Here is a 25,858-nt window from a genome sequence, read left to right on the forward strand (position 1 = left end):
TGTGAAATATTTGTTCTGTCCTTTCATCTTTTATTTTGAAAACAGACTGAGATTTTATAATTGTGTGTCATTTATGTTTGTTTTCCTTGAGGACTGCAGTGAAGTTTCTATGTCAAAATGAAAACACTGATTTTAAGCAGTTAAAATGATTCTTGATGAGAGGAGGGGACACACGCACGCACGCACGCACGCACGCACACACACACACACACACGCACACGCACGCACGCACACGATCGAGGCGGAGTTTACTGCGGATCTGCAGCGGTGGTTTTCTCTGCATAGCTGCTCTCTCACACACACAAGTAGCAGATTAGCTGAACTCCCGAAGTGGTTGAAAAACGTTACCGAAACCCCAAGAAGTCCAACCAACCTGTAAATATGCAGCCAGTGGAGTCCAGTTAGTCCGGTAGTGTTTCCACACGGAGGAGAAGATGGACTCTGTGGTGAAAAACAGCAAGAAGTTGTGGACCTGCGGCTTGCTGTGGTGGTCGCTGCTCTTCGAGCTGGCAGCAGCAGGTGAGAATATGAAACTTTGATTTAAGAAACAAACAAGAACGCTTACTTCATGGCGCTTTCAGTGGCGATTTGTATATAAGCTTCGACTACAATGTTGTTTTTGTATAGGTTAACTTTGACGAGCTTCTCCCAGTGTCTGTAGTTTTCTGAGAAAACTGTTGCAACCTGAAGGCTACATAAGACTACAAAGTGATTACCAACAGCTGAAGAGTCATGACGAATGAAATAATAACCTAGCCATTATTATTTGCCTTTTTGCTTTATGTGAAATGCTTTATTTCTAGGCTACTGTGCTATTTGGGTAACTTTATTAGTGTGCGGATGCAAAATGAGGCTTAGTATCACTTTCCAAAAGATTGTTAAAGGTTTTCTGTAGGCTGTATGCGATTAAATTGCTGTGAGGTGCACAGGTCTTAAAATGTTAACCTCAGTTTAACACTTAGAATGTGATTGGTTGTGAATGAAGGCAGATTGTTCAATGAATGCAGCACATCAGGAGCAAATGTTTTGCTGTAATGCCATGATTCATTCTCTTCCTGATCACTCACTAGCAACAACAGGAATTTATTTTTGGCTTGTGTTAAAGTTGAAAGCCCGTGGTTCTACTCATTTGGTTTTCTCAATCCCATTCATTTTGTGCAAAAAGACTCCCTGTGCTGTCACAACACTTCTGCATTGTCTGGGCATTGTGCACACAGAGGATATGCAGTGTAGTGTAGTGTAACCACCCACAGCTCTCTCACCTTATCCAAGGCTGCTGCAGAAATGTGCTGTGATGCCCAGTGCAGTGGAAGAGCTATCTGGCTATCACAGTGACAGAAATGGCACACATGAATTCAGAGAAACGGACAATCATTGCATTGAGAGACCTAAAGAGAATATGATCTTTTTTAAGTGACTTGCAACCTCAGAATGTACATTATTTACATCCATCAAAATGTACATTATTTACATCCATCTGTCTGAATTTAATTGTGGGGATGCATCATCTAAATTTAGTGTGGCTCATTCATCCAGGCTGCGCTCCTGGGGATAATCAGGAGCATAGAATTATTTCACCATGACTCATACTCACCATGTTCCTTCATTCAAAATAACTACAATAGAGACATTTGCTTTACTTGATTGCATTTCTGAATGTGTGCATTCTGTTATTTCCTTTTGGGTCCATGAAAGCGTTATGAAACAAGCCTGTACTGAAACAGCGACGCACTGGGCTTCGACAATGAACAACAGAGTTGCATGACAGTCAACAAAACCAAAGAGGCACTTCAGTCAAGTTGCATCTAAGATTTGTTGTAGAAACTGAGCACACACACAGTGACAACCACTGGTCTTGCCCCTCAAATTAACACTGTAAGCGGGTGTTCACTGAAAGGTCACTGACTTTGTTCTTGAAGGAATGGTTTGTGAAATCTCCCAAACAATGCCCCTGTCACAGAGACACCGCCCGCACAGACGTGTAGATGAAAGAAACACGTTCAATTACCTCCTGTTTCTGCTCCTTGAGGGATACAGTCAGGCGTTCATGGGTATGTTTATGTGTGGGTTTTCTTTTGTTCTGATCTCTACCGTGCTCTTTCATTTACATACTTAACATTTCCAGCTTTCTGCACTCAGGTGTCTCAAAACAGCTGAAACAAGTTGAAGTTTTGCCCAACCATTTATTTATCTGATTGCTATTTTTTAAACAGCTCCCCGAGAATCCAGTTCCACACAGGCAAATGCGTTGAGAAAAGACCCTTGCTGTAAACCACACATGAGGAGGCGTGTGATTTGAACAGCAATGTGACAATGCCAAAATACAATTGAGCATGCATGTCCATCCTTGTGGATTTAAGGGAAAAATGCCATTGCATTCTTCTTGGCCAGTTTGCAGAAATGCTTCTCCTTCTGATGTAACTAGAGCCAGTCAGATGAATGAACTTGAGGTACAAATGAGAAAGGACAATAAATTCAGTCACTCTGAGTCATCCTCAATCCATCCATGGACTGAGGATGACTAAAGCAGGGGGCTACTGTGTGCCATGTGCCTATGGGCCAATGGATTTCCATTTGTGTATTTCCAGCTGCATTTAACAATTTCCTAACAGATGCAACAGTCGTATTTCATTAGGTGCTTACACCGACCCACACCTGGCTGACAGGTCATCGGATTCCTGTTATAAGACTGTTAACTTCTAGCAGACTTGTCAATCACTTGCACAATTAATTTATTTTCAATATGCAATAGGGATAAATACAATGCAAAAGTATATTTTCTTGTGCACTTACTACTAGTTCTCCAACTGACTGTCTTCTTAGGACTAAAGACAAATGTTCACTGTTCTGTGAACACTATATTGTATTGTTTGCTCTCTGCAATCAGCTATTGATGATTGCCCACTGGATGTTCAGTTGGTTGGAGGACTAAATTACGTGGTTGAGTGGTTTGATTTAGTTAATTTAGACTACACAGTAGGTACATTTTGGATTCGGTCAAGCAAACTAGTGCATTAACCCTTTTAGGAGTGAAAAAGTGCATTAACTGGCATTAACTTTATGTAGCTTTGCCAGTGAGTCAGTTGGCCCATTAGCAGTAGGCACAGCTGACCTCCTGTCCTTGCCCTTGGGTGATGAAGCACAAATGAATCAAATTTAGAGTAAACAGGCATTTCTTTACAGGGAAAGAGATGATGAAGGTGTGTGTTAACCTTTGAATACGCATGGGATTCTCAAGCTCATTAAAAAGTAAACTGGTGGTGCCCGGGCATTGAGGCTAGATGAGAAAGCTTCAGAGCACATTAGCCCAGATTACAGGGCAATGTGAAATGGCAGGGAGGTGAGGTAGAAGAAACAGCTGGGTCCATCCGCCATGCTGTTTCTGGAACATGGGGCCCGAGACAATGTGGGGACGTCAGTGCCTTTCATGTTCAGGTTGAAGGTTCCTGTCAGGGCAGGGCAGGCCCAAACATGTCTGACTCCCTCCTCGCCACCTCCACATCCACTACCTTTGTATACTGCAGTTGTGGCATTAAAGGGAAACACCATTCAGTTTTAAAATTCTGATTTGTTGTTTCTACAGTGTAGGACAGTCCAATCAATATTTGTGAACGTGAACAATTCTCTCCCAAAGCCATAAACCAGAGAGCTAAGCCATGAAGCTGTAATTTCATCAAGATGCAAAGTCTGGTGCTTTGTTTTTTAGGAAAGGTAGTCATTATACTATAGGTAAAGCTTTAAAACTATCATAATTGTGCTCTCATCGTACTTAGATGCACTTAAATTGTTATGGATGAGCACTCAAAGTACCAACACTAACAACTGGCCCACCAGGAAGGCAAACCTAAACACATCCAAAGAATTTTACAAGCACTTTTAAAATCAGGTTTGAGGTATAATTTGGGAAATGTGCACTGTGTGTGTTATGAAGCTGTGTGTGTGCTTCCCACTTCAGCTGAGTGTGTTCCACTTGTAAAGAACAACCAGGATGATAATTAGTCCAGCTTTTACATCTAAATGTCACATGTTGGCTATATTAAGACCACAATGCTTGACTTGACTTGCTCTGTGTTTGCTATGTTCACTGCTACTATACTTTCTATCCCAGCTACCATTCCTAACAAAAGTCAATGCAGCTCAATTTGATTTGAATATGGTGCACTTCACACCCTTGAAAAGACAGTTAACACCACATTTCAACATATAATGTACATTCTCTCTTTCTCCCTCTCTCTCTGCTCTTTGTACATCTCTCTCTCGCCCCTGTTGCTCCTCCTTCTCCAGCTTCCTTCTATGGCGATGGCTTTGCACAGCTCAAGGCAACAGAGTCGTCCGACCATAACTTGCTCCGCATTCGCTTCCGAACCTCCAGCACCAATGGCCTGCTGTTCCTAGCTGCCGGTCGGACCGACTACTTGCTACTGGAGCTCCATGCTGGTCGCCTGCAGGTGGGTACATCCATGGCCCCAACACATGAGCATATGTGCTCAAGCATACATTCACACACACGCACATACACACATACGCACACTTATATATGCGTACTATACACACGACACAGGGCTTTGTGCACATGCTGTACACAAATGCACATACATACACAAACAGACTGGCCACCTTAAGCTATGTCTCCATCTCACTTGACAGTGTCATTCTCTCAACACAGTAACACAAGCAGACAGACAAGCTTGCTTGATGTGATTTAACTCCATGCCAGCCATTTCTTGTCACAATGGGAACTAGGACATTATGAAATAGGTTTAATTAAAGGAGACGATATGCAAGGATCTGTGTTTTTATTGTATTTGCGTTGAAAGACAAACTCACGATTTCCTTGAATTATGTAAAATGAGGAAACCAATCAATGCGCCGCTTGCCTGCTGTTGTTATGAAAATCACTCCAAATTGTAAGATTGTCTACTTTGTGCAGTCCTTTTGTTATGTTTAAATGGATTGAACACTATGCCTTATTGCGGCCAGCTTTTTCTGTAGCAAATAATGTGTTGCGGCATAGCCAGCGTTGTCATCTGTCACTCTGATCACTCTGTCACACTAGTGATTGCAGTGGCTTTTGCTTGAGTCACTAACAAACTAGAACCCCTGGAAATCAGCCTTTAAAGCTGATTGAATGAACAGGTTTTCTTTAGACTTACATTATTTTAGGTCTCCTGTTGGACAATGTGGCTGGACATGTCTGATGCTGGGATTAATTTGAAATATTGTCTGGCTCACAGTGTTAAATGTGACATTAACAATAAAATCAGAGTTAATAAATTATCACGTTGATCATTTAGTTATCATAGCAGCTCAAATTGAATGCAATTATCAAATTTATCCAAAAAGTTTTAACAAAATGAGATCTGTATATAATCAATAGGGACAGAGAGCTAAAGTAGGCGTTTTTTTCTGTTGTTTTTGTTTCAGCATGGTTTAACATGATGGCCAATAACAGATCATAATCAAAAGCTGACAGTGACAGTGTATCCTCCTTTGTCTAAAGGCATTTAGCCAGCACTCCTATCCACAGCGACTTGCAATGAGTGCCGCAGTAGAATAAGTTAAAATTCCTAGATCACCAGATTTACAAGCAGCCAACAGTAAGGAGTGCAGTGTATTCCATTGACTTGAAAGCTTACTTTCTCCATTGCAATATTTATGCTTCTGACTCTACATGTAATGGGAAAAAACAGGTAGGACCTATTTGTTTATCTTATTTATGGAGATTTAGTCATGATTTAACACCGCAAAAAATTTATTCACTTTGGACTCACCTAAGAAGTTTAGAATGGATTTGTGTTCCAAACAGGATACACTATTTTTGGCACAAGAAACAAGCTTTGCTGGCAGGATTTAAGAGTGAAATACATTTGTCCCTTCAAGACTGCTTCCAAAGCGTCCTGTAAGCAGCTCTGCCAGTCTAAATCAGCATACAAAATGGACAGATGTACAAAAGCTTTGTAATGCACGGACATATTCAGAAGAAACATTTCAGGAAGTCCTGAGATATGCATTATAGCTGTTTTGCACTCTGCATCAAACTCAAGAAATTCTTGTGACTAAGCTTCTATTCGTGTTAGACTTGTGCTGCTGGGAATGAATCGCACTGACGACTATGTTGCATTGTTGTACTTCAGTGAGCATGAGGAGTGAACTACTCATCCCTGTTCCTTAAACTGGCACAGGTCACCAAATCAAGGTTTTTTTTTTTTAGTTATCCTGAGGCTTGGGGTCTCATTCCATGTGAGTCAGAGATGAGCATTGCTCCCTTGAAACCCTTGCATGAATAGCTGGGACTCAGCAGCAAGCCTTGACAAGCATGTCATCTAAATGTAGCATTAGTCTGAGATGGTGACATGATGCTCCAAGGATATAGCTCAAGGCTAAGAGATAATAGTGCTCTTCCTGCTTGAAAACACAGACAAAGCTGGCGGTTTTAACAACAGGTGACATCATGGAATATAAGTGCAGTCTAAATGATGTACTTCCTTTCCAGGTGTCACAGGATCTACAGTTAATCATATAATTCATATAAACCATCATATCATAGGTTATATAAAAAATCCTTTCATTTGATACTGTGAAAATATTTAAGATGGGTGGTTTATGTACAAGAATCTACGTTTCATATTTTGTATTTTTTTTATACTTATTATTATTTAACAATATTGTATTTCAAGGTTAGTTAAACACTTGCAGCTTTTAGCCACATGCTTTATAAACAATAACAATCAAACAACACAAATTTAATGTGTTGTACCATACGCTGATAAACCTATGTTTAATTTGTATTGCTGCTTGGGTCACATTGATTCAGCATGCGTATTTGCCTTATATTCCTATAATATTACATGTTTTGTAATCTAGTTGTTTTGCTTCTACTCTTAGTTGAAACTGGACCTTGGATCTGGGGAGGGACTGTTACACTCAGAGAGAGGCACCCAGCTCAACGACCTGGCCTGGCACTCTGTGGAGGTCCGCCATGAGCAACACAGTGTCACTCTAACTGTGGACAAGAACTCTCACACCAGCTTAAAGATGCCTGGACCCCATCACGATCTCAACATAGTGGATGGTCTCTATGTTGGAGGCTCAGGAGGCCTAGACAGACTTTATCTGCCCAGAGACCTGACTGGCTTCCGTGGCTGTATGGATGAGGTGGTCTTCAACGAGCATGATATACTGTCATCGCTGAGGCCATACACTGGATTCAAGAGTGTCCATGAGGTGTCTCTAGGCTGTAGTCCCCAGTTCTTTGCCAGTGAGGAGGACCCTGTTAGCTTCTTCAGCTCCAGGGCCTATATTTCTCTTCCACCCTGGAATGGCCATCAGGAAGCGGTGTTTGAGTGTGTGGTGCACACTTCAGCCAAAGAAGGAATTGTCCTGTACAACTCTGCCAGAGAAGGAGACTTTGTGGCTGTGGAGATTCAGGAAGGTTTGCCGGTGGCCATAGTGGGGAAAGGTGGAACCAAAATAGAACTTCGCTCCCTCACATTTGTTAATGACAGGAAATGGCATTCTGTCAAGTTGTACTTCAACTCTAAAAGCCTTGAGCTAACTGTTGATGAAGAGATGGTGAAAACCAATATTGGCTCTCGTTCAAAGGGACTTCAGCTTAAAGGTTCTCTTTTTGTTGGTGGTATTGATGACAGCACCAGATCAGAAGTCAGAAAGATGGGGCTGGTCTCTGTGTCTGGAAAGCGTGTTCGTGGAGGCTCTTTGAAGGGATGTTTGAAGAATATCAAAGTCAATGGTGTCAAGACAGGTCTCTCCAATGCTGTAGTTACCAAGGATATCTCAGTTGGTTGTGAGCCAGAGAAAGAACCAGAACAATCTACCACCATGAGTCCAACTGTTCCAGCATCCCAATTTGATTCAGTGACGCCAACACCAGCACTTCACATGTCCACTCTTGCAAGGGGCCTGGACAGAAGGTATGGCTCTAACTTTGTGCACCTCAAAAACCTTGTGGTCCCAGAGGGTGGTCGAGCATCTCTTGAGTCCAAACACATCAAAGTTCTCTTGGACTTCAAGAAGCTTGGCATTCGTCAGTCTCAAATTATGTTCAGAATTCGGGAGCAACCTTTGCGTGGTCAGATAAGGCTTGATGTTGACCAGGACCAAGAGGAGAACACTTTCAGCATGTTGGACCTTTGGCACGGACGAGTCATGTATATCCATGGAGGCTCAGAAGATCCAGATGACTTTTTCATGTTTTCAATTTATTCTAGCAGTAGGAAGCAAGTTCCTGATTATTTGAAGGGGAACAAATTGTACCGTTACAATATTACTGTGACCCCCACCAACGATGCACCTGAACTGAGTCTACCTGAAGGGAATCTGTTTGTCCTGTTGGAAAACTCAAGGAAACACCTAACCACGCACGTTCTGAAGGCCACAGACATTGACAGCAACTACACCAACCTTGTCTTCTCTGTGCTTGGCAACCTGAATGCAGATGCAGGATATTTGGAAATTGAAAACAGCCCTGGTACTGCAGTGACCTCATTCTCTTATTCAGACTTGGAGGAACTGAATGTGTACTATGTTCACACAGGGGTGAGGAACTCAAGGATAGTGCTAAGGGTTAGTGATGGGGAAAAGGTCAGCAACACTGTGGTTCTAAGGGTCATGGCTGTAGCACTGGAGTATAAGATTGCCAATAACACAGGCCTTGAGATCATTCAAGGAGAGACAGCTGTGATTGGATCAAATCAATTGGCTGTGCAAACCAATGCTGTAAAGCAAGTTGTAGACATCCGTTATGATACCATCGAACCCCCTCAGTATGGAGAACTGCAAAGACTTCACTCAAGTGGCGAATGGAGGCCCACTGACTCATTTTCCCAAAGGCTGCTAGAAAAAGAGCGGCTAAGGTATGTTAGCACTTTCCAAGAAATTCAGACATCCAATGCCACTGATTACTTTAAGTGCAAAGTTAGTGTGGCTGCAAGGGCAACCACTGAATTGCTCTTCCCAATCACTGTGAAGTGGGTGAGATACAACCTGGTGAGGAATGTAATGGTAGATATGGATAAAGTTAGAAAAGTGGCATTGGACTCTGAGTATCTTTACGCCACAGCCGAAGGTATAGCCCTCCCAGAAGATGAGCTTTATTTTAGGGTTCTCACCACACCAAAGAAAGGAAAACTCCTGCTTGATACTACAGTCTTGAGGAAGAACGCAACCTTTAGCCAAAGAAATGTCACAGATCTAAAAGTACATTATGAGCTAGTCGACAGGCCTTATGAAGATACAAGTGACAAGTTCAGATTTCAAGTGTTCTCCAAACACGCTCAATCACAAAGCTATGATTTCCAAATCTCTGTTAAAGCTGATGTCAACAGTGTGTTCATGAGAAATGATGGACTGCGGCTTTTGGAGGGAGAAAGTAAATTGATCACAAAAGATGAGTTGTTTGCAGAGACTTTAAGTACAAAGGATATGTACTACACTGTCATAAGTAGCCCAAAATATGGAAAACTAGCCCGCATTAGTCAGTCAAATTCCAATGCTAGCTACAACAACATCCTTACATTCAGTAATCAGGATATATTAGAGGAACGGATAATGTACATTCATGATGACAGTGAAACAATTCAGGACGAGTTCACTTTCATAGCCTCCACGAGCCAAGAGTTCAAATCTTCCATTGCAGAGGATGAAATTGGGTCTAAAGAAGGAACGTTCAACATATCCATCCAGCTAGTCAATGACCAAAAGCCGGTACGTGTTATTGATAAAGTTTTCCATGTAGTAAGGGACGGACAAAGGTTACTCACTGCAGAGGATCTGCGTTACCATGATGCAGACTCTGACTTCGATGATGGCCAATTGATTTACACCCGCCGTGGAATCCCAATGGGAGACTTAGTACTGGTAAATGACACTTCTCATCGGCTGTTCCAGTTTCACCAGAGGGATCTGGATGAAAAGCGAGTGTTGTTCATTCACAAAGGTGTGAGCACTGGCAGGTTTGTGCTATTCGTCTCAGATGGGAAACATTTTGTCTCAAGTCTTTTAGACATCAGTGCTCATGACCCTTTCTTGAAAGCTGGCAACAACACTGGCTTACTGGTTCAGAAGGGCAAATCAGTGACCTTTTCCACCATTAATTTTACTGTCATGTCAAACCTGGACATCAGAGATGACCATGAGGTCATCTTCAATGTGTACGAGGCTCCCAAGTATGGAGGACTTTATCACAATGAAACAAAGGTGGAGTCGTTCACACAGACTGACTTAAAGAGTGGGCTCATTTCCTATCGACACAATGACAGCAAACATCTGGCAGACTATTTCCATTTAACAGTGAGAGCCAAAGGCCTTAAACTTGCAGTGAAGGTCAATGTGAAGGTTTACCTGGAAAGCCACCAGAGGCCACCCATCGTGCTGCATAACAACATTCTACTAGTGGAAGAGGGAAAACCAGTTAAGATTGATGTAACTAAACTTGAGGTGAGTGTTTGAAAGAAGTGTGTGTGTGTATATTTGTCAATGTTTAAATAAAGTTGTTAATGGTTTTAGTAGGGTTCTCCCAAAGGCAGATTTGAAGGCCAATGCCATTATTTTTGGATTGATACTGCCATTTGGCAGTATTTGGTGCCAATATTCAATGTCTTTAAATTTTACCATTTTCATATGGTCCATTATTTTTTTCAAAGTATAGTTTTTCCCCCGGAGTTTTATTCTTGGCAGGGTAGAAAAGCCTCAGAAACAGCATTTAGACCATGGGACACTAAAGCTCTCCTTTGAGACCTAGGATGATAAAGATAATAGTTATATAATACAGCAACATACATGCATATTCAACAACAACATATTCATGCATGTGTGTGGAATCTGATCACAATGTTTCATTAGAACCATTTCAGATTAAGGGCTTCCTATAGACGACTAGTATAATATTGATCACTCATACAATAAATATGTAATCAAACAAACTCCATCGTATCCGTTATATTGGAGATGAATATCTAGTCGATAATCTGATGTTTAATAAAAGGCCAATATCAGACCGATATATCTGCGATCAATATATTGGTCTAACCCTAGTTTTTAGTGTTCTGTTTTTTATGGTAGCAAAAAAGGTAAAAGCCTAATGCTGACCTGTGCTTTGTTTATGATTATGTCATGATGCCAAGTTACACTGAGAACAAAAAGAAGAATAAACTTTAGTGACACACGGAACATTTCAAATTTAACAGCTGAATATGTTTTGATTGTTGCAGGTCACTCACGAGGACAACCTGCCATCTGAGGTTATATTCACAGTCAAGGTAGCCCCGTCTCATGGCTTTCTCCGCCGTTTTGTAGAAGCCGAAGAGCGCTACATTGGAACCAAGCAGTCCCCTATCAAGACATTTTCTCAAGAGGACATCAACACTGGGAACATCCAGTACATGCAGGCGGAACCCAGCCAAGTCAACGACACCTTTATCCTCGACGCCACCAATGGGATCACCGACGTCAATGCCATTAGGATGTCTGTTGACATCATTCCTCGCCTCATCCCGCTGCAGGTGTCCAACTTCACTCTGAACGAGGGCGCCTCCAAGGCACTGACCCAGGAAGTGCTAAAGGTCACTAACCGACACTTCTCTGGAATAAATTTCCTGTATAGTTTGACTGAGCCTCCACAGCATGGTCACATTGAGCACTCTCGCTACCCAGGGGTGCCCATAACATCTTTCAGCAGGAGGCAGGTGAGACATTCTTAGTCACACTCTGAAAGATATTGCAGAACAATGAATTGTTAATTGTTTAATTGTTGTTTCAGAATGTTTGAAAATACAGATCAATTAATTTTCAGTATTCTACACAGCTTTACTGTATAGTGTGTTTTTTCTCTATATGGCATAATTCCAGTGTACAGTTCCAGTGTCAGGTTCTCCCTAATCATTTTCATAACCTATAACCAGGTGGAACATGAATTCATTTACTACGTCCATGACAGCAGCGAAACCTTAGATGACAACTTCACTGTCATGGCCAATGACACAGGCCTGAGGAAGCAGAGTGCGGCCCGGATGGTGTACATCCAGGTTACAGCTGTCAACGATGAGCCTCCTGTTATTACAACCAACAGGGTCCTCAGGGTGAGTCTGCAATGCTGGTCTATATTTAAACCCTAGGCCTTTTTTTTTTTTACTAGCGGTTCTGGCACCATAGCTTACTGTCAGACAAGTTTCATGTGGGCAGTGTTGCAAGTTGCCATGGCTGGCTGGATGGGGGAAAGTATGTTTGCTATGTGGAGGAGGATCCAGGGGGCCTAGCAGCACAGAACAGACATTGACATACATTGTGAGGTGCACTGGCATTCATGTGTTTGTGGGAATGATAAAGCAGTAATGGGCAGTTACAGTGCTAAGTTGTGAAGCAAAGTGTGCAAATGTATCACTATACTGTGGTAGGTCGATTTAAAGCAGTACTGCTTGAATTAAATTGAAGTTGCCATTCTACATAGTCTGGGTTGACTGGAAATGATTTCCAAGGCTCCTCGTGAGTTTAAATCAAATGGAAAATAACCCCAACATTTGTTCAACCAGGCATCACATGGACACAAGTTCTTGTTACTGCAAATATATCGCTTATATTTAATCCATTCCATGGTATCCTGGTGTTGAGTGGCATGCTGGTATGGCCTGGAAATAGCACACACTGTGACTGCATGGCCTCGATTCACAGTCCTGCTTCTTCTGTTTCACGTCTCGCTTCACTATCTACTTATCCAAAAAAGCCTCAGTAAATACTGAGGAAATACTGTTTTTACTACTTCTACTGTGAAAAGTGCTTCTCCTAACAGTAAACATTACCTTGTAAAAAAAAAATATGCCTCTCCTAACATCTGACATAAGCTGTCGTATGTGTCCGTGTGTTGAATAATGCTGAATAGTTCTTGACTTGTACACTGTTGGCCTTTGTGGCTGGAGCGGGGAGAAGTGCAGCTGTTAAGACAGGTTGAAGTACGGCTCTCTGCTGTCTGTGCAGCTTTTTGTCCCAAACGCCACAAATTCCTCCAGGATCCTGCTTACTCAGACAAGAATGCCTTCTACAATTCACTAGACTGTAGAACAGGAAGCTAGTGATTGGATATTGATTAAATTATAAACTTTTGCAGGTATTTTTGAGAGGGGCCTGCGGGTTCAGTTGAATGTGATGTTGACAGTGATTCGTAGGTTAGATATTGGCTTTGATTTAGGTGTCAGTGTTTTGAAAAGGAACTGGGTGCACAGTGTCCACAAGGTGGCTCTCTGCCTCTACACTTCATCTTCAGGCTCAAACATTTATTTTTGGAGATTTGGAGAGATTTACTGTAACAGTTCTTGTCACAGTAGGAATTTATGTATTCTTCTGCATGATTTATTGGAAACTTAATTTTGAAAAGAGCTGGCCACTGACAACTTCTTTCTTTTTTGTGACTGTGTTTTCATTGATAAAACATGAAAACAAACATGACACTTGCATATATTAGTAAAAATAGAGATGGGGAGGCTTACAGTCCACCAGGGAAACAGAAGTTAAACCAAAAGAGGAGGATATCAGAGAAAACTTTCAGTGTTTCTTAAGTAAAGATTTAAAGGGAACATGACTGTGACATCATGACCATGAAACTGATTTTTGTTTCTTTTCATGCGTGCAGCAGGGATCGTCTCTCTAAATGCTTGAAGTGCTGGTGAATAAAGTGAAAAACTAAAAATTATTTAAACGCTGCCATCTCACACCACAGAAATCTGTAATTGAAGATGTTGGTTCCAAAGTGCTAAACATTCATTTTGGCAAAATTATTTCACATTATTTCATCATTTAGTGTCTCCAAAGTCAGAGAATCCAGTTTGTAAAAGTATTGTTTGCATGCAAGATTAGTATGCCACCAAACAGCTTAAGTTATGTACTATCTTTTAAAAACCATCATTCATTTTAAATCATTTTGTATGATTAGTTGTTAAAGCTACCAAATGGGGAATACCTCATTTTGAAACAAAACTCTTCAATTACTGATATTTCATGAGGGATCTTAATCAGAGTTAAAATCTGCTCTTATGCAAGTCTTTGACCAGGAAAACAGTGACGATTACTGATGTCTTGATTTTCTAGTAGTGACAGGACTGACAGATAGTTGATTCTGTTGAGATGTCAACAGAATGCGGCTTTTCTGAGAGAGAAATCAACACAGTCGCTCTCTTAGGGCTTTTAAAGGGGACTAGAATGACACATGATCACTTCGACACGCCACACAGCGCTGTGAGCAATGTCTCCTGAAATCAGATTCATAAGTGCCTCTTTTCATTTTTATTTGTACAGCAATAAAACAGACGTGAAATGATAAAAACACAGGGATAAAATACAATGATCAACACAGAAAGAAGAAAAAGAAATGATTAATTTGTGCAGGTGAAATAAAACCCCCCGGGGTTATAAAAACATTTCAACTCAGAGCAACAAAACAAACACCAAAAGAGTTGAGATGTGGCAGTAAAGAGTGTTTTTCATGACCTGACTCTCATCTCTAGGCATCCCACCGTGTTCTGAGGACTGAACACGTGACTGTGAAAATTGATCTTGTGTGTTTTCTTTGAAATTGGTGACTAACAGTGTTGTTTATCACACTGATCCTGCTGTGACATCCTGTGAAGTGGCACACACACTCATGTGTGGGAAGTGTCCACACATGGGGGTACACTAACTCTGATGCGCTCTGCTGCAGATACACACACACACACACACACAAACAAACACACACCCACAAGCGTAAAAGTGTCTGGTGTCTCATGTGGGAAGTGGATGTGGGCTTCACAGGTGCTAATTGAAAAAAGTACCCCATGCTACTGTTCCAGTAAGGGAAAAGACCAGTGTAGTCACGGCACTAACAGCCAAACCACAGGCCAGCTCACTGCTTATTACACCTCAGCCTGTCATTTTCTCATTTCAGGGGCAAGGCCATTTTCCCTTCAGTGTTATTTAGTGCATTTTTAAAGGAAAAATCCACCCTCGGGCAACACTGATATATCATCAATTTGCGATGTGTAGTACATTCCAGTAAGTGTTGTACTTTACTTTTTCGGTGTGGCCACTTTCCCTCATCCTTTTCCTCATCCCTCACCTACTTTTACCGGTTTAGTGATTTTCTTTGTTTCCCCGAATGACTCTCAAACGTAAACTTGATACTTTCAGTCAAAGGTGGGTGTATGGGCAAGTAAATATAGCTACAGCCAACTAGTTTGTGAACTATGGGGCGTGTCTGTGGTCGCGGCTAGGCCCCTTACTCAAAATGCAACATGTCTTGTGGCTGCATTGCATTCTGGTCTATTGAGGCTACCGTTGGAATGAATGACATAAAATATAAATTGTGAACTTATTTTTATTCATGCATCACGCAATTAACAGTAGAACACCGTGTATCTTTCTTAACAAAAATCGCAGTATTATTTACACTGCGGTGTACAATAGAAAAAATACAAAAATGTCCTTTTCCAATCAAGGAATATACAATCAAATATCTCACGCTGAAATACTTATTTTTCGGGTAATTCACTATTTTAAATCTTATTGGCATCGATTTTACCAACAATAATTCAAATCCCACCAAATTTTAGAGGCCATATTCTCGTGATTTGCATTATAGCGGGGGGAGTTGTAAGGGAAAGGCCAGTTTGGCTGCAGGGCTTGCAGTATTTTTGGGGGAATCATGACCTGTGTCAGGGACAGCAGCAGCCACATTATACAGCTGAGTGTAGGAGCTCATCTTTTGTCTTCAGTGGCTTTATGGTTCAGTGGTTTTGTGTTTCAGTGAGTTCCTCTGTTCATGAGCTAGGCAGTCATGCTCACTGGAGGCATTTGAAAATACATGGAAGAGAGCCTGAACTGTGTCTCAGCATCGCTCTGCACTATATCCCGATTATTCCTGTGTTTACACTTTGTGCAGCTATATTTAGCTGTGTGATGTACAGCATGTCCTTCATTTTGATTATGTTGTTGAGTGTGACTTCAGTGATGCACCCAGAGGCGTCTTTCCATAGGTTCTTATTGTCTTACTGTCTTTAGGGGCCTTAGTCAGAGATTATTTTTGTGGCATTTCTGCTTCATTTGATAGTATACAGTTGAAAGTGACAGGAGAGAGAGGGGAGACGACATGTGAAATAGCTTTTGAGCTGGATTCAGACCCACGACGGCATGAGTACATGGCATGGGCCTTATTCTGTAGAACGACAAGGACACCGTGACAGCTGCTGTTATTTCTGCTGGTCTTGTATGTGTCTTTCTTCCTTTTCAACTATCTAATATCTGCAAAAACAACAGAAAATAATGCCTCATCTGCGGAAAGATTAAATTCATAGTAAATAAGACAACATCATCTTGTTTTACCGACAGATATTGTATTGTGTCTTCTAAACCCACAGGGGCTAATTAGAGAGCAGAATTAGCAATGCTCGAAACCCCAATCAGTGTTTTTCCTCTGGAACACCTTAATTATGGGGATATATTCAAGAGTGACATTCATAGATGGAAAATAAGCCTTATCCTTATCCTATTGTAGCACAAAATATGATAGTATTTCATTCCAGTGTACACAAACAGCCCATTCACAGTTTCAAAATAAATGTTTAACTCACATGTAGCTGTCAAATACTGTTAGTCCTTACATCATGAGCTCTGTCAAACAAAACATCCCTATCCCCATGTTCTGGATGTGTGTGTTGAAGTGTGGATTACACATCGTGTCGCTGTCCGTCTTGTGTGCAGGTGTGGGTGGCCTCTGTGACGGAGATCAGGCCTGAGGATCTGCGGGCGCAGGACTCGGACACTCCCCCAGAGGAGCTCTACTTCATGGTGACCCCGCCCAGCAACGGACACCTGGCCCTGAAGAGCGCCCCCGTGAGGGCGGTGCTCAACTTCACCCAGGCCCACATAGAGCAGGGACAGCTGCTGTTTGTTCACAGCGGTAAAGTCTGCTTCTTGTCACCCAGTACAGTATAAACACTTTCTAGCACCGGAAAGAACAGGAGAGGATACTTTCCAAGTACATGTACCAAGAATTTGTCTCAGTGATAGGTTCAGATAATAACAATATATATATAGAAACACTGGAAAAGGGAACTGAAAGGTAAATATAATCCTTCTGTTCCTATGGAGAAGAATATGAAAGTGTACAAGACTAATATGATGTGACTTTTTAGTAATACAGTGTAGTTGGTCCAAGACAATGCTCTGATCCGTTTCATGTTATTCTCCCTCACTTGGGGCAAATTTGTTGACCCCAGCCAAGTGTAGTTTGTTTCTTTTTCTGTGTTGTGTCTCGATTTGTCATGACCTGTTGTTGCTGTTCCTTTTGCGTCCACTGGAAGATGCTGTTGAGTTTTCCAAAGGGTTTGATTTGGTATGTCTGTGTTGGAATTACAGTGAAGACATATTCAGCAGCAGGAACAACGTGCAACATTGTGCATTAGCTGTTAAATTACATGCAACACTGATACAAGTAAGGTAGACTGGAATGAATGTCAGGTTGGGGGTTATAATATATTAATAGCCTGGAAACTCTGATCTAAGATGTGGGAGAAGGTCTGCAAACATGTGATGGCGTCAGACTCTGATAAGTTTCTGCTTACTGTTCTGATGTTTATCTGCTTTTCTTTTGCCTGTACATGTTCCACCAGTAAAGGTTGTAATAACTGTTTGCCAGGAACTCCCCTGATAGTGTAAAGAATCTCTCTCTCTCTCTCTCTCTCTCTCTCTCTCTCTCTCTCTCTCTCTCTCTCTCTCTCTCTCTCTCTCTCTCTCTCTCTCTCTCTCTCTCTTACACACATACACATAGACGGTTGCTGGAAAGTTGAGGCATTTTGACTTTGAAGCAAATATTGCTGTGGTTTTTCTTGAGGCCAGCGTCAGGAATGCTGATCTGAAACCTCTTCATGTGTGTTTTGCAGAAAGCAGTCACCGCTCATTGCTTTGCCCCTGTCAGGTGCCAAGGGAAATCCAGCGGTCACAAACATAAGTTGCAGTTCTTCAATCTGGTGTCCTCTGGTGTCCCCTTAGCGTGTAATTTCATTGTCTTTTTGTCTCAGGTGCCATGTCTGGAGGATTCAACTTCCAAGTCAATGATGGTGTGAACTTTACTCCCAGGCAGATCTTCAGCATCACCGCCACAGCGTTAGTTCTGAGTTTGCAGAAAAACCGCCCACTCAAGGTGTTTCCAGGTAAAATCCCCCCGTTCTGAGTGCAAGCATGTCGTTAATATGACCTAATATAGTATTTTTATTTTCATTGGTTGCTGGTGCTCGAGTTCAGAAACACTCCAAGTTTAGAAGTAGAATTTCCCTTTAACAGGCTTATGCATCATGATGAAAATACGCAGTTACTTCCTTAAATGAACTGAAACATGTCTTTCTATTTATCTCTCTGGCACAGACACACACCCGCAAGATATCGGTTGCACTTTTGATGATCATATGTGAACTTTTCATTTCCTCTTTACTTTGTTACTTCTCCTTTTCAGGTTAGATTTATTTCAGTTGAAGGTTTTAAATAAAGTTATAAGTTAAATTTTGTTTGAGTGGAAAAGGTGTGTGTGCATGTGTGTGCGTGTGCGTGTGTGTGTGTGTGTGTGTGTGTGTGTGTGTGTGCACTGAGAGTATTAGCTTGCTCTCTCATTAGCTGCATCCTGTCAACAGATTTAACCTGGTCGTCTAGTCAAGCTTGCTAAAGTCTGCCCAGAATTCATTTGGTTGAATAATTCAGCACCTTTCACTGAAACACGTATTGAAGTGAACACTCATTACTTCACCCAAATACCAGACAGATGAAGCATGAACTGCAGTCATTGCTTTAGTGTTTTGTTACATGCCACATTTAATTCTTGAGGGCTAAAAATAGACTGACCTAGCCCTGTCTTTTGTTTGCAAACACATTTATTCAATCTATGCGTAGGCCAAGTGGTCTGGTTTGTGAGTTAGATGGAGGGATATAGTGAGAGCAGCAAACAGCCAACTGGCACGCTCTGCTGGGTGAGTGGGTACTTGAAAAGCTGAGCCACTGTCTGTGGCAGCTCTATTTATGCTTTGTGCCAGGCAGGGCAGAGAGGGGGGCGGGATGGGCGCGACTGACAATGAAGGGCTTTGATGTTGAGAAGGGTGACGTGAGACACTTTCACACTGTTGAGGAGAGATGTTTTGCCTCTTTCTCACAAACTCCTCAAACGTCCGGGGCTTTGTATAAAACTCTGCGGAGATTCCTCGCCAAGTGGTTGCAAACGCCATTAAGGAAACCTGCGCACGCCTGAAAGCATTCTGACAGTCAGTCATCATGATGTACGGTGCAAATAAGACTTTTCAAAGTGGTCTTTGGTGTAAGGAAATTATTTGCTTGCAAATCTTTCAAGGACTTCATGAATACACAAGACAAATTATTTTATAGTTTTAATGAAGTATGTTACAATAACAGTGTAATCGTGTCCATGTCTGCAGTGAAAATATAGCCTGGATAAGCCTCACTGTAATTCACATTGGGCAGCCTCTTTTAATTCTGTGTTGCTATATACTTCTAATCCTTTTTTATGTTTATCATTTTATCAATTCATTATAATCCCATAATCCCATGCCACAACACTGTGGACTCCAAACTGTACATATTTATGATGCAAGGTTGGGGCTATTCATGAATTGAATTGAGAAAGCATGGTAAATTCCAATTCAATTCCTGGAGTTGGAATTGGAATTGGAATTGCACCCAGCTCTAAGGAAACAGAATTGGAATTGAATTGGAATGACGGGAAACAGAATTGAATTCCACTAAATTTAATGAAATTCCACTTCTAAGAGAGGTTGTCTTGACTTGCTTATAAATTTAGATTATAAATCAAAAATTATGAATCAAATACAAGACAGTTAAACAAATCAAATACATTCAGTCATAGTGTATGTACTACGATTACATGTTATGCATCAAATACCACCTGAAAGGTACCTTTAACGTTTTATGATATTCAGTATTGCTAATATATAACACAACATGTAATCTCAGATATGTGGTAAAGAAAAAAAAAAAAAAAAAAAAAATGGAATTTCACAGAATTTCAATAAATTAAATTCAACTTCCTGAAATTCCAGTTCAATTCCAATTTTGTTCCTGTACGTTTTTTTCAAATTCCAATTGAATTGGAATTGATGAGTTCATTCATGAATTGACCCCAACCCTGTTAAGGTGTATAGTTTGCATGTTGGTACGCATGTCCTCACACTGAGTTTGTCTTTTATGAGTCTCAATCCTCAAAGTGGCACACATTTTTTCTAATCTGCTCAGATATCGACTAAAGACCTCACATACTTTTGACCTAGGAATTTTTGAAAATTCTGTGTAATCTTTTTCCTCTTATGGTTGTGTCCCTTTTTAGTTTTTTTCAGCTGCATACAGATATTTTCTAATGTGTCGGAACACTGATACACTTGTTGGACGCTTGTTTCATCTAAGCTCTGATTGAAAAATCTTCCTGTTGCACAATCAGCAGAAAATAATTGGTTCTATTCAAGGAACTATCCTTGTGTGAGGAACTTGTTCATAGGATTTTCCATTCATGCTGCATTTCACACCAGTCAAGAACAGCCCCACACCTAGTCCTATTATAGTTGACAACACAGTAAAACCATCCTGCACAGATTTAGTCATGCCCTATTTCACACAGATGCAGTATGTGTGGGCATCAAAAACTATAAATACTGTTTTAAGTTGCAACATGAGGCACTGACTGAACCCGTGGCTGGGAAACTTCTAATAGAAAGCCCGCCAATGTATTTTCTCCCTCCGTTCATGAAAGATGGAAAAGAAAGACTCTGTCTCCCTCTTCCACTAAGAGGGAATTTTCCCTTGAGAGGGAGACAAGGATGGTGGGAGTGGGCAAGAAAAGTGATGAATGAACTTCACTGTGCTTTGACCCCTCCCATCCTGCTTTCCATCATTTATCAGCAGACTTTTTTAGTACCCTCACAATCTTCACAGTGGCAGTAGAGTTGTGGGAATCTATGCAAGTCATCTTAAGCAGAAAAGAAGCTCTCAGAAGTCTGTCCCTGTTGTCATGCGCAGGAGATATTTCTCCTTGCATTCTGCCCAAGTGGAAGCTTTCTGTGCCTGCAGGGAGCTGATCCATTTAAATTTCTTGTTTGGATTTTATGTAACAGCCTGCACTGTAGTTGGGCAGTGCTATAAAAAGTCTGTGATGTCTGCAGTATAGCTTTAATTTGACACATCAAAGGACTCTCATCTGACTATTTCAGACCTTGCTTAGCATAATGTGGAATCAAAAGACGTGAAACGCTTCCAGAGAGAAAACTTTAGCTTGCTACATTCAAAGCAGCCGCACTTGAATTTTAACAGTGTGGTTACAGCTAAGCAGAATACCAGAGAAAAACAACCTGTTTTTGGGAAGACAGAGAAAATCATCAACAAATGTTTTGTAATCAATTATCCATGCCACTTCATCAGTGTGTTGCTACGATGTTGTAATTACCATTTCACCTAATTTGTTCAACCATATGTCTTTCCTCTTGTTCCCATCCAGGCTCCTCAACACCAATCACAAAGGAAGATTTGCAAGCAGTGACCAATGACAACAGTAACACCTCCAATCGCACTATTACATTCAGTGTGATTCGGCATCCTAAACTGGGGAGGCTGGTGACAAAGCAGCCTGATAATTCCACTCTGGACATCTCCACTTTCACGCAACATATGGTAAGGGAAGGGCTGGAGGTCGACATCAACACTTTTCTATCGCTTTACATAAGTATTGAGCAGGTCTAATTTGAAATAGACAGAATAAGCAGGATGTGAACTCAGAATGTTGTTTGTATACAGTTACCGTATGATTAAACCTTAGGGTCTCTCCACCCATGCTAAATGATGTCAGATTGCCATCTTATGAATAATAGATGGATCTTCATTCAGGAAATCAACCATAAGCTTCTCTAGCTGAATGGCTCACATGAGGCTTTCATATAATGAATTATTTCTGGTGGGTTATGATCAAACATTAAAGCTGTAATGCTCAGTGTACTTTATTCACTGCTGAACAGCACTAGTCTAAGCAAATTTAAAATAATGATGAAATCTTATCCATACTGTTTGAATATCTGTCAGAATGGCTGCATATTATGCAGGCTACTGAACTGTTTACACAGTTGATTACACAATCATTTCACTTGGCTGATCTGTATGTTGTGCAATTTTGTTGATGTGACCTTATTTTGGATCAAGGCAAGGCTGAGCATCTGTGGTGTTTGTGTACCTCAGGTGGACAGGGAAGAGGTTCTGTATATTCAAACTCCCATAGAGTCAGTGGGATGGGCAGCGATGGACTCCATGACCTTCTCTGTGGCATCGCCGCCTGCTTCTCTGGACACCCAGACCTTCAAAATAGACATTTCCTATGAGAATGCTGGACCTGAGCGCAAGACACTCTTACTTGCAAATACAGGTATGGAAAAACATTGATTGTGTTCATGTTCATTATTTTATTATTACATTTTAAAGAAATGTTGATCAATGCTGTCCTTTGTGATAAACCTCTTTTTGCTCGGTGCTTTGAAAATGCCATTAGGTGCTGTGGTAACAGAAGGGGACAGTGTTGTCATTGACGAATCCAAGCTGGATGCCTCCAACCTCATGTCTAAGCTGCCAACGCCTCAGCGAAGCTCCCATGAGGTTTGGTTCCAGGTGAAATCTCTACCCCAATATGGTGTCATTGTGGTGGGTGAGAGAAACCTCACCAAGGAGAAACCTAATTTCTCCCAGTTCATTGTCAACAAATATGGTATCACCTACAAGCACGACAACTCGGAGACAACTCGCGATTTCTTTGTCTTCAGTACGTGGCTAAATCCTAAGGGCAAGCCAGCGCAGCACCCTCTAGAGGATAGTGATGTTGTTGAGGAGTGGTTCAACATCACAATCACCCCTGTGAATGATCAGCCACCTGTGCTGAAGACCAAAGCTCCGAGTCTGAGGGTGGTACAAGGTGATACAGTGGCCCTTAGGCCTGAGAACCTCAAAGTTGAAGACTTGGACAATCCTCCTGATGATATCAAGTTCTCTGTGATTAGCAAGCCCAACAATGGTTACCTAGCTCTTGAAGGAAGTTTGAATGAGTCAGTTGTGGCCTTCACCCAAGCCCAAATCAATAGTGGAAGAGTATACTTCATCCACGATGGAAGTCCTGCCTCAGGGGTGTTCTATTTCAGCGTCACAGATGGCCATCATAAGCCAGTCTATAAACTCTTCAACCTAGAGGTAACAGAAATCACCATTTCAATGGTCAACAACACTGGATTGACACTGGAGCAAGGCAAGACTTCAGTTTCACTGAACCAAGACACTCTTGCCGCAGAGACCAATGGGAAAAACACCACCATTCACTACCAGATTACAAGGCCTCCAAATTCTGGTAAACTTCTAAGGGACAACCAAGAGGTTACACAGTTTGAACAGGAGGACCTACAGGTTGGAAGGCTGTCCTACCATATGATGTCCCTTTCCTCTGTAGAAGACAGCTTTGAGTTTGTTGCCTTCACTTCAGAGGCTAACCTGACTGGCCAAGTGCTCAACATCACTGTCAAACCTTTGATCCAGTTTAGCAAAGGGTTGAGGATTCCCAATGGGATCACTGTCAAACTTAACACTGGTTTCCTTAATGCCTCTGAACTGGCTCATATAAGTGGCAGTGACCCTCTTTTTGAAATTGTCTCCCAGCCTAAGTATGGGAAGGTTGTTCGAACAAAACCTAAAATGTCCAGGAAAGCTGTACCGGCTGAGTCCTTCACCTTTCAGGATGTGAGGCAGGAAAAGGTTGCTTTGGAGCTGAATGCCAACATGACTGGAGTTCAAGAGCTAAATGACTCACTGGTGTTTGTACTGAAAGCTGAGAACATCCAACCTGCTAAAGGGGAGTTCCACTTCACCATCGTGCCATATGATCCAACACTTTTCTCAACCACAAAGGGTCCTTTCCCAACCACACCGTCAGTCCCTCAGACATCAAGCCAAACTTCCAGAAATGGAACTGCTTTACCAGTCCTTTCCACAGCTTTTCTTTCCACCCAGCAACCAAGCAAAAACCAACAAAGGTTCAAAGGACGCAACCGATGGGGAAACTCTAATCGAACTGACACTTTTAGTACGACTCTTGGCAAACCAACTCTTGGTACAGAGGACATTCCTTATAGGAACACACCAGTTCGTGTAGAGTCCTACCCCCAAAAGAGCTCTAACCCCCTTCTGGTCATCTTACCACTGTTGGCCCTGCTTCTCCTTGTAATCATCTTTGTAGTGCTGGTTGTCTTGCTTCGACGCCACAGGCAGAGGAAGCAGAACCTCCAAACACCAAAACCGCCACCTTCACCAGTTCATCCAAGCAGTCAGTCCTACCAGGGCCAATCCCAGAGGAGCGCAACAGTTCCCACAGTGACTGTCACTCAGTTGAGCCCCAGTTGCCCAAGTAGTCCAGTTCTTGATAGGTTACTGACACCGAATCAGGGTTCAGTTTATAGCACCATTGATTCCTCCATGCTCATAAGTTCCTGGAGTAATGGTGGCCCAGGGGCTTCTTCCCAACTTATTAGAACTGCCAGTCCCAGTCTTAAGAAGAATCAGTATTGGGTATGATCCTCCACAAACCAACTCTTACGCTTTATGAGTTGGTGAATGCTTTTATAGGTGATGGTTTGATAGCAGCTCAAAACCTGGTAGTATATTTTAGTGAGGCTGTGATAAATTATTACCTGTTGCAACTTATTCGAATTGGGATGCCCTTCCAGTGTAATTGGACAATAAAAACGGAATAAGACCACTGTTACCAAAGTCCTCTTGCCATCTGATTAATCAGGGTTAGGACTGCTTTGCCTTTTGTATGAGTAGCACAATCCTATTAAACACTGGTTTACAATCTATTACCATTTACATCAACCACTATATTGGCTTGGCAGGACAGACATTGTTCACTTGATTATTTGCAAAACTGTTATCAATGTGGTAATTATAACCTATGTTTGGTGCCTATGTTTAATTAAGTGACTCACATCATTACTTGGTCCTCATGCACGCTGAAGTCCCTCCCATTATGGGTTACGATCATCAGTGTTGTCGCTGACTGCTAAAATTAAAGAACAGCTTGAAACTGTGAATTAATAAGAAGACTGACACTGGTGCAAGATGTATTGTCTAAGAATTTCAATTGATTGTGCACATTTTGTATTTTTATTATATATTATAGCATAGTATAGCAACTTTTTGTAAACTCAGGTATTTTGTTAACAATCATTTATGTCCTCATGTTACCTTAATGAAGATCGCATGTATTGTCATTTATTGAGGTCTTGTGATTGTGTTCAAGTTTGAACATCATAAAATTATAGTTTTGCAAATGTCAGTACCTCCTTTAACAAATGCTTTCCAGCATGGCAGTTTATGTTTAGGGACCGTCCCTCGCAACTCCCTTACAGTTGATATGGTTAGTTTTGTACCAATATTGAACTGTTTCTCTATAGCTCTAATCAAATCAAACTGTTGAAAATCTTAGCACTGTTTTTCTTATGGTTTTTATGGTTTTATTATGCACAGTATTTTTATATTCTGAACTTGTTCAACTGTTGAAGTCAAGCCACTGAGCTTAAAGATACCATGCAATGAGTAGACACTATATTCTGCCCTGATGCACCTCAGTCATTAAGATTTAATTGTAAAGTTAAGGATTCTAGTACACTTCACCATTATTTGCTTAATATGAAATATTTTTGCTTGAGTTTTACATTTCCTAAAATCAGAGCCTCTTAGTTTAATAGTGAATGTTCATGCATATTTATGTCAGTCGATTAGCTGAATT

The 25,858-nt window shown here is 41.4% G+C and overlaps 1 protein-coding gene across 1 annotated transcript; it reads left to right on the forward strand.

Annotated features, from left to right (window-relative positions):
• The first annotated feature begins 434 nt into the window (after positions 1–434).
• On the forward strand, positions 435–25,858 carry cspg4ba (chondroitin sulfate proteoglycan 4ba). Its single transcript, XM_071919268.2, has 10 exons — positions 435–519; positions 4,285–4,448; positions 6,886–10,455; positions 11,229–11,702; positions 11,919–12,095; positions 16,741–16,939; positions 18,060–18,191; positions 21,545–21,717; positions 22,276–22,459; positions 22,583–25,858. Exons 1-10 carry the CDS (start codon positions 435–437, stop codon positions 24,640–24,642), a joined length of 7,218 nt encoding a protein of 2,405 aa, XP_071775369.2. The 3' UTR covers positions 24,643–25,858.

This window comes from Centroberyx gerrardi, chromosome 8, assembly GCF_048128805.1.
Source record: "Centroberyx gerrardi isolate f3 chromosome 8, fCenGer3.hap1.cur.20231027, whole genome shotgun sequence".
In the NCBI taxonomy this organism is placed as follows: Eukaryota; Metazoa; Chordata; class Actinopteri; order Beryciformes; family Berycidae; genus Centroberyx; species Centroberyx gerrardi.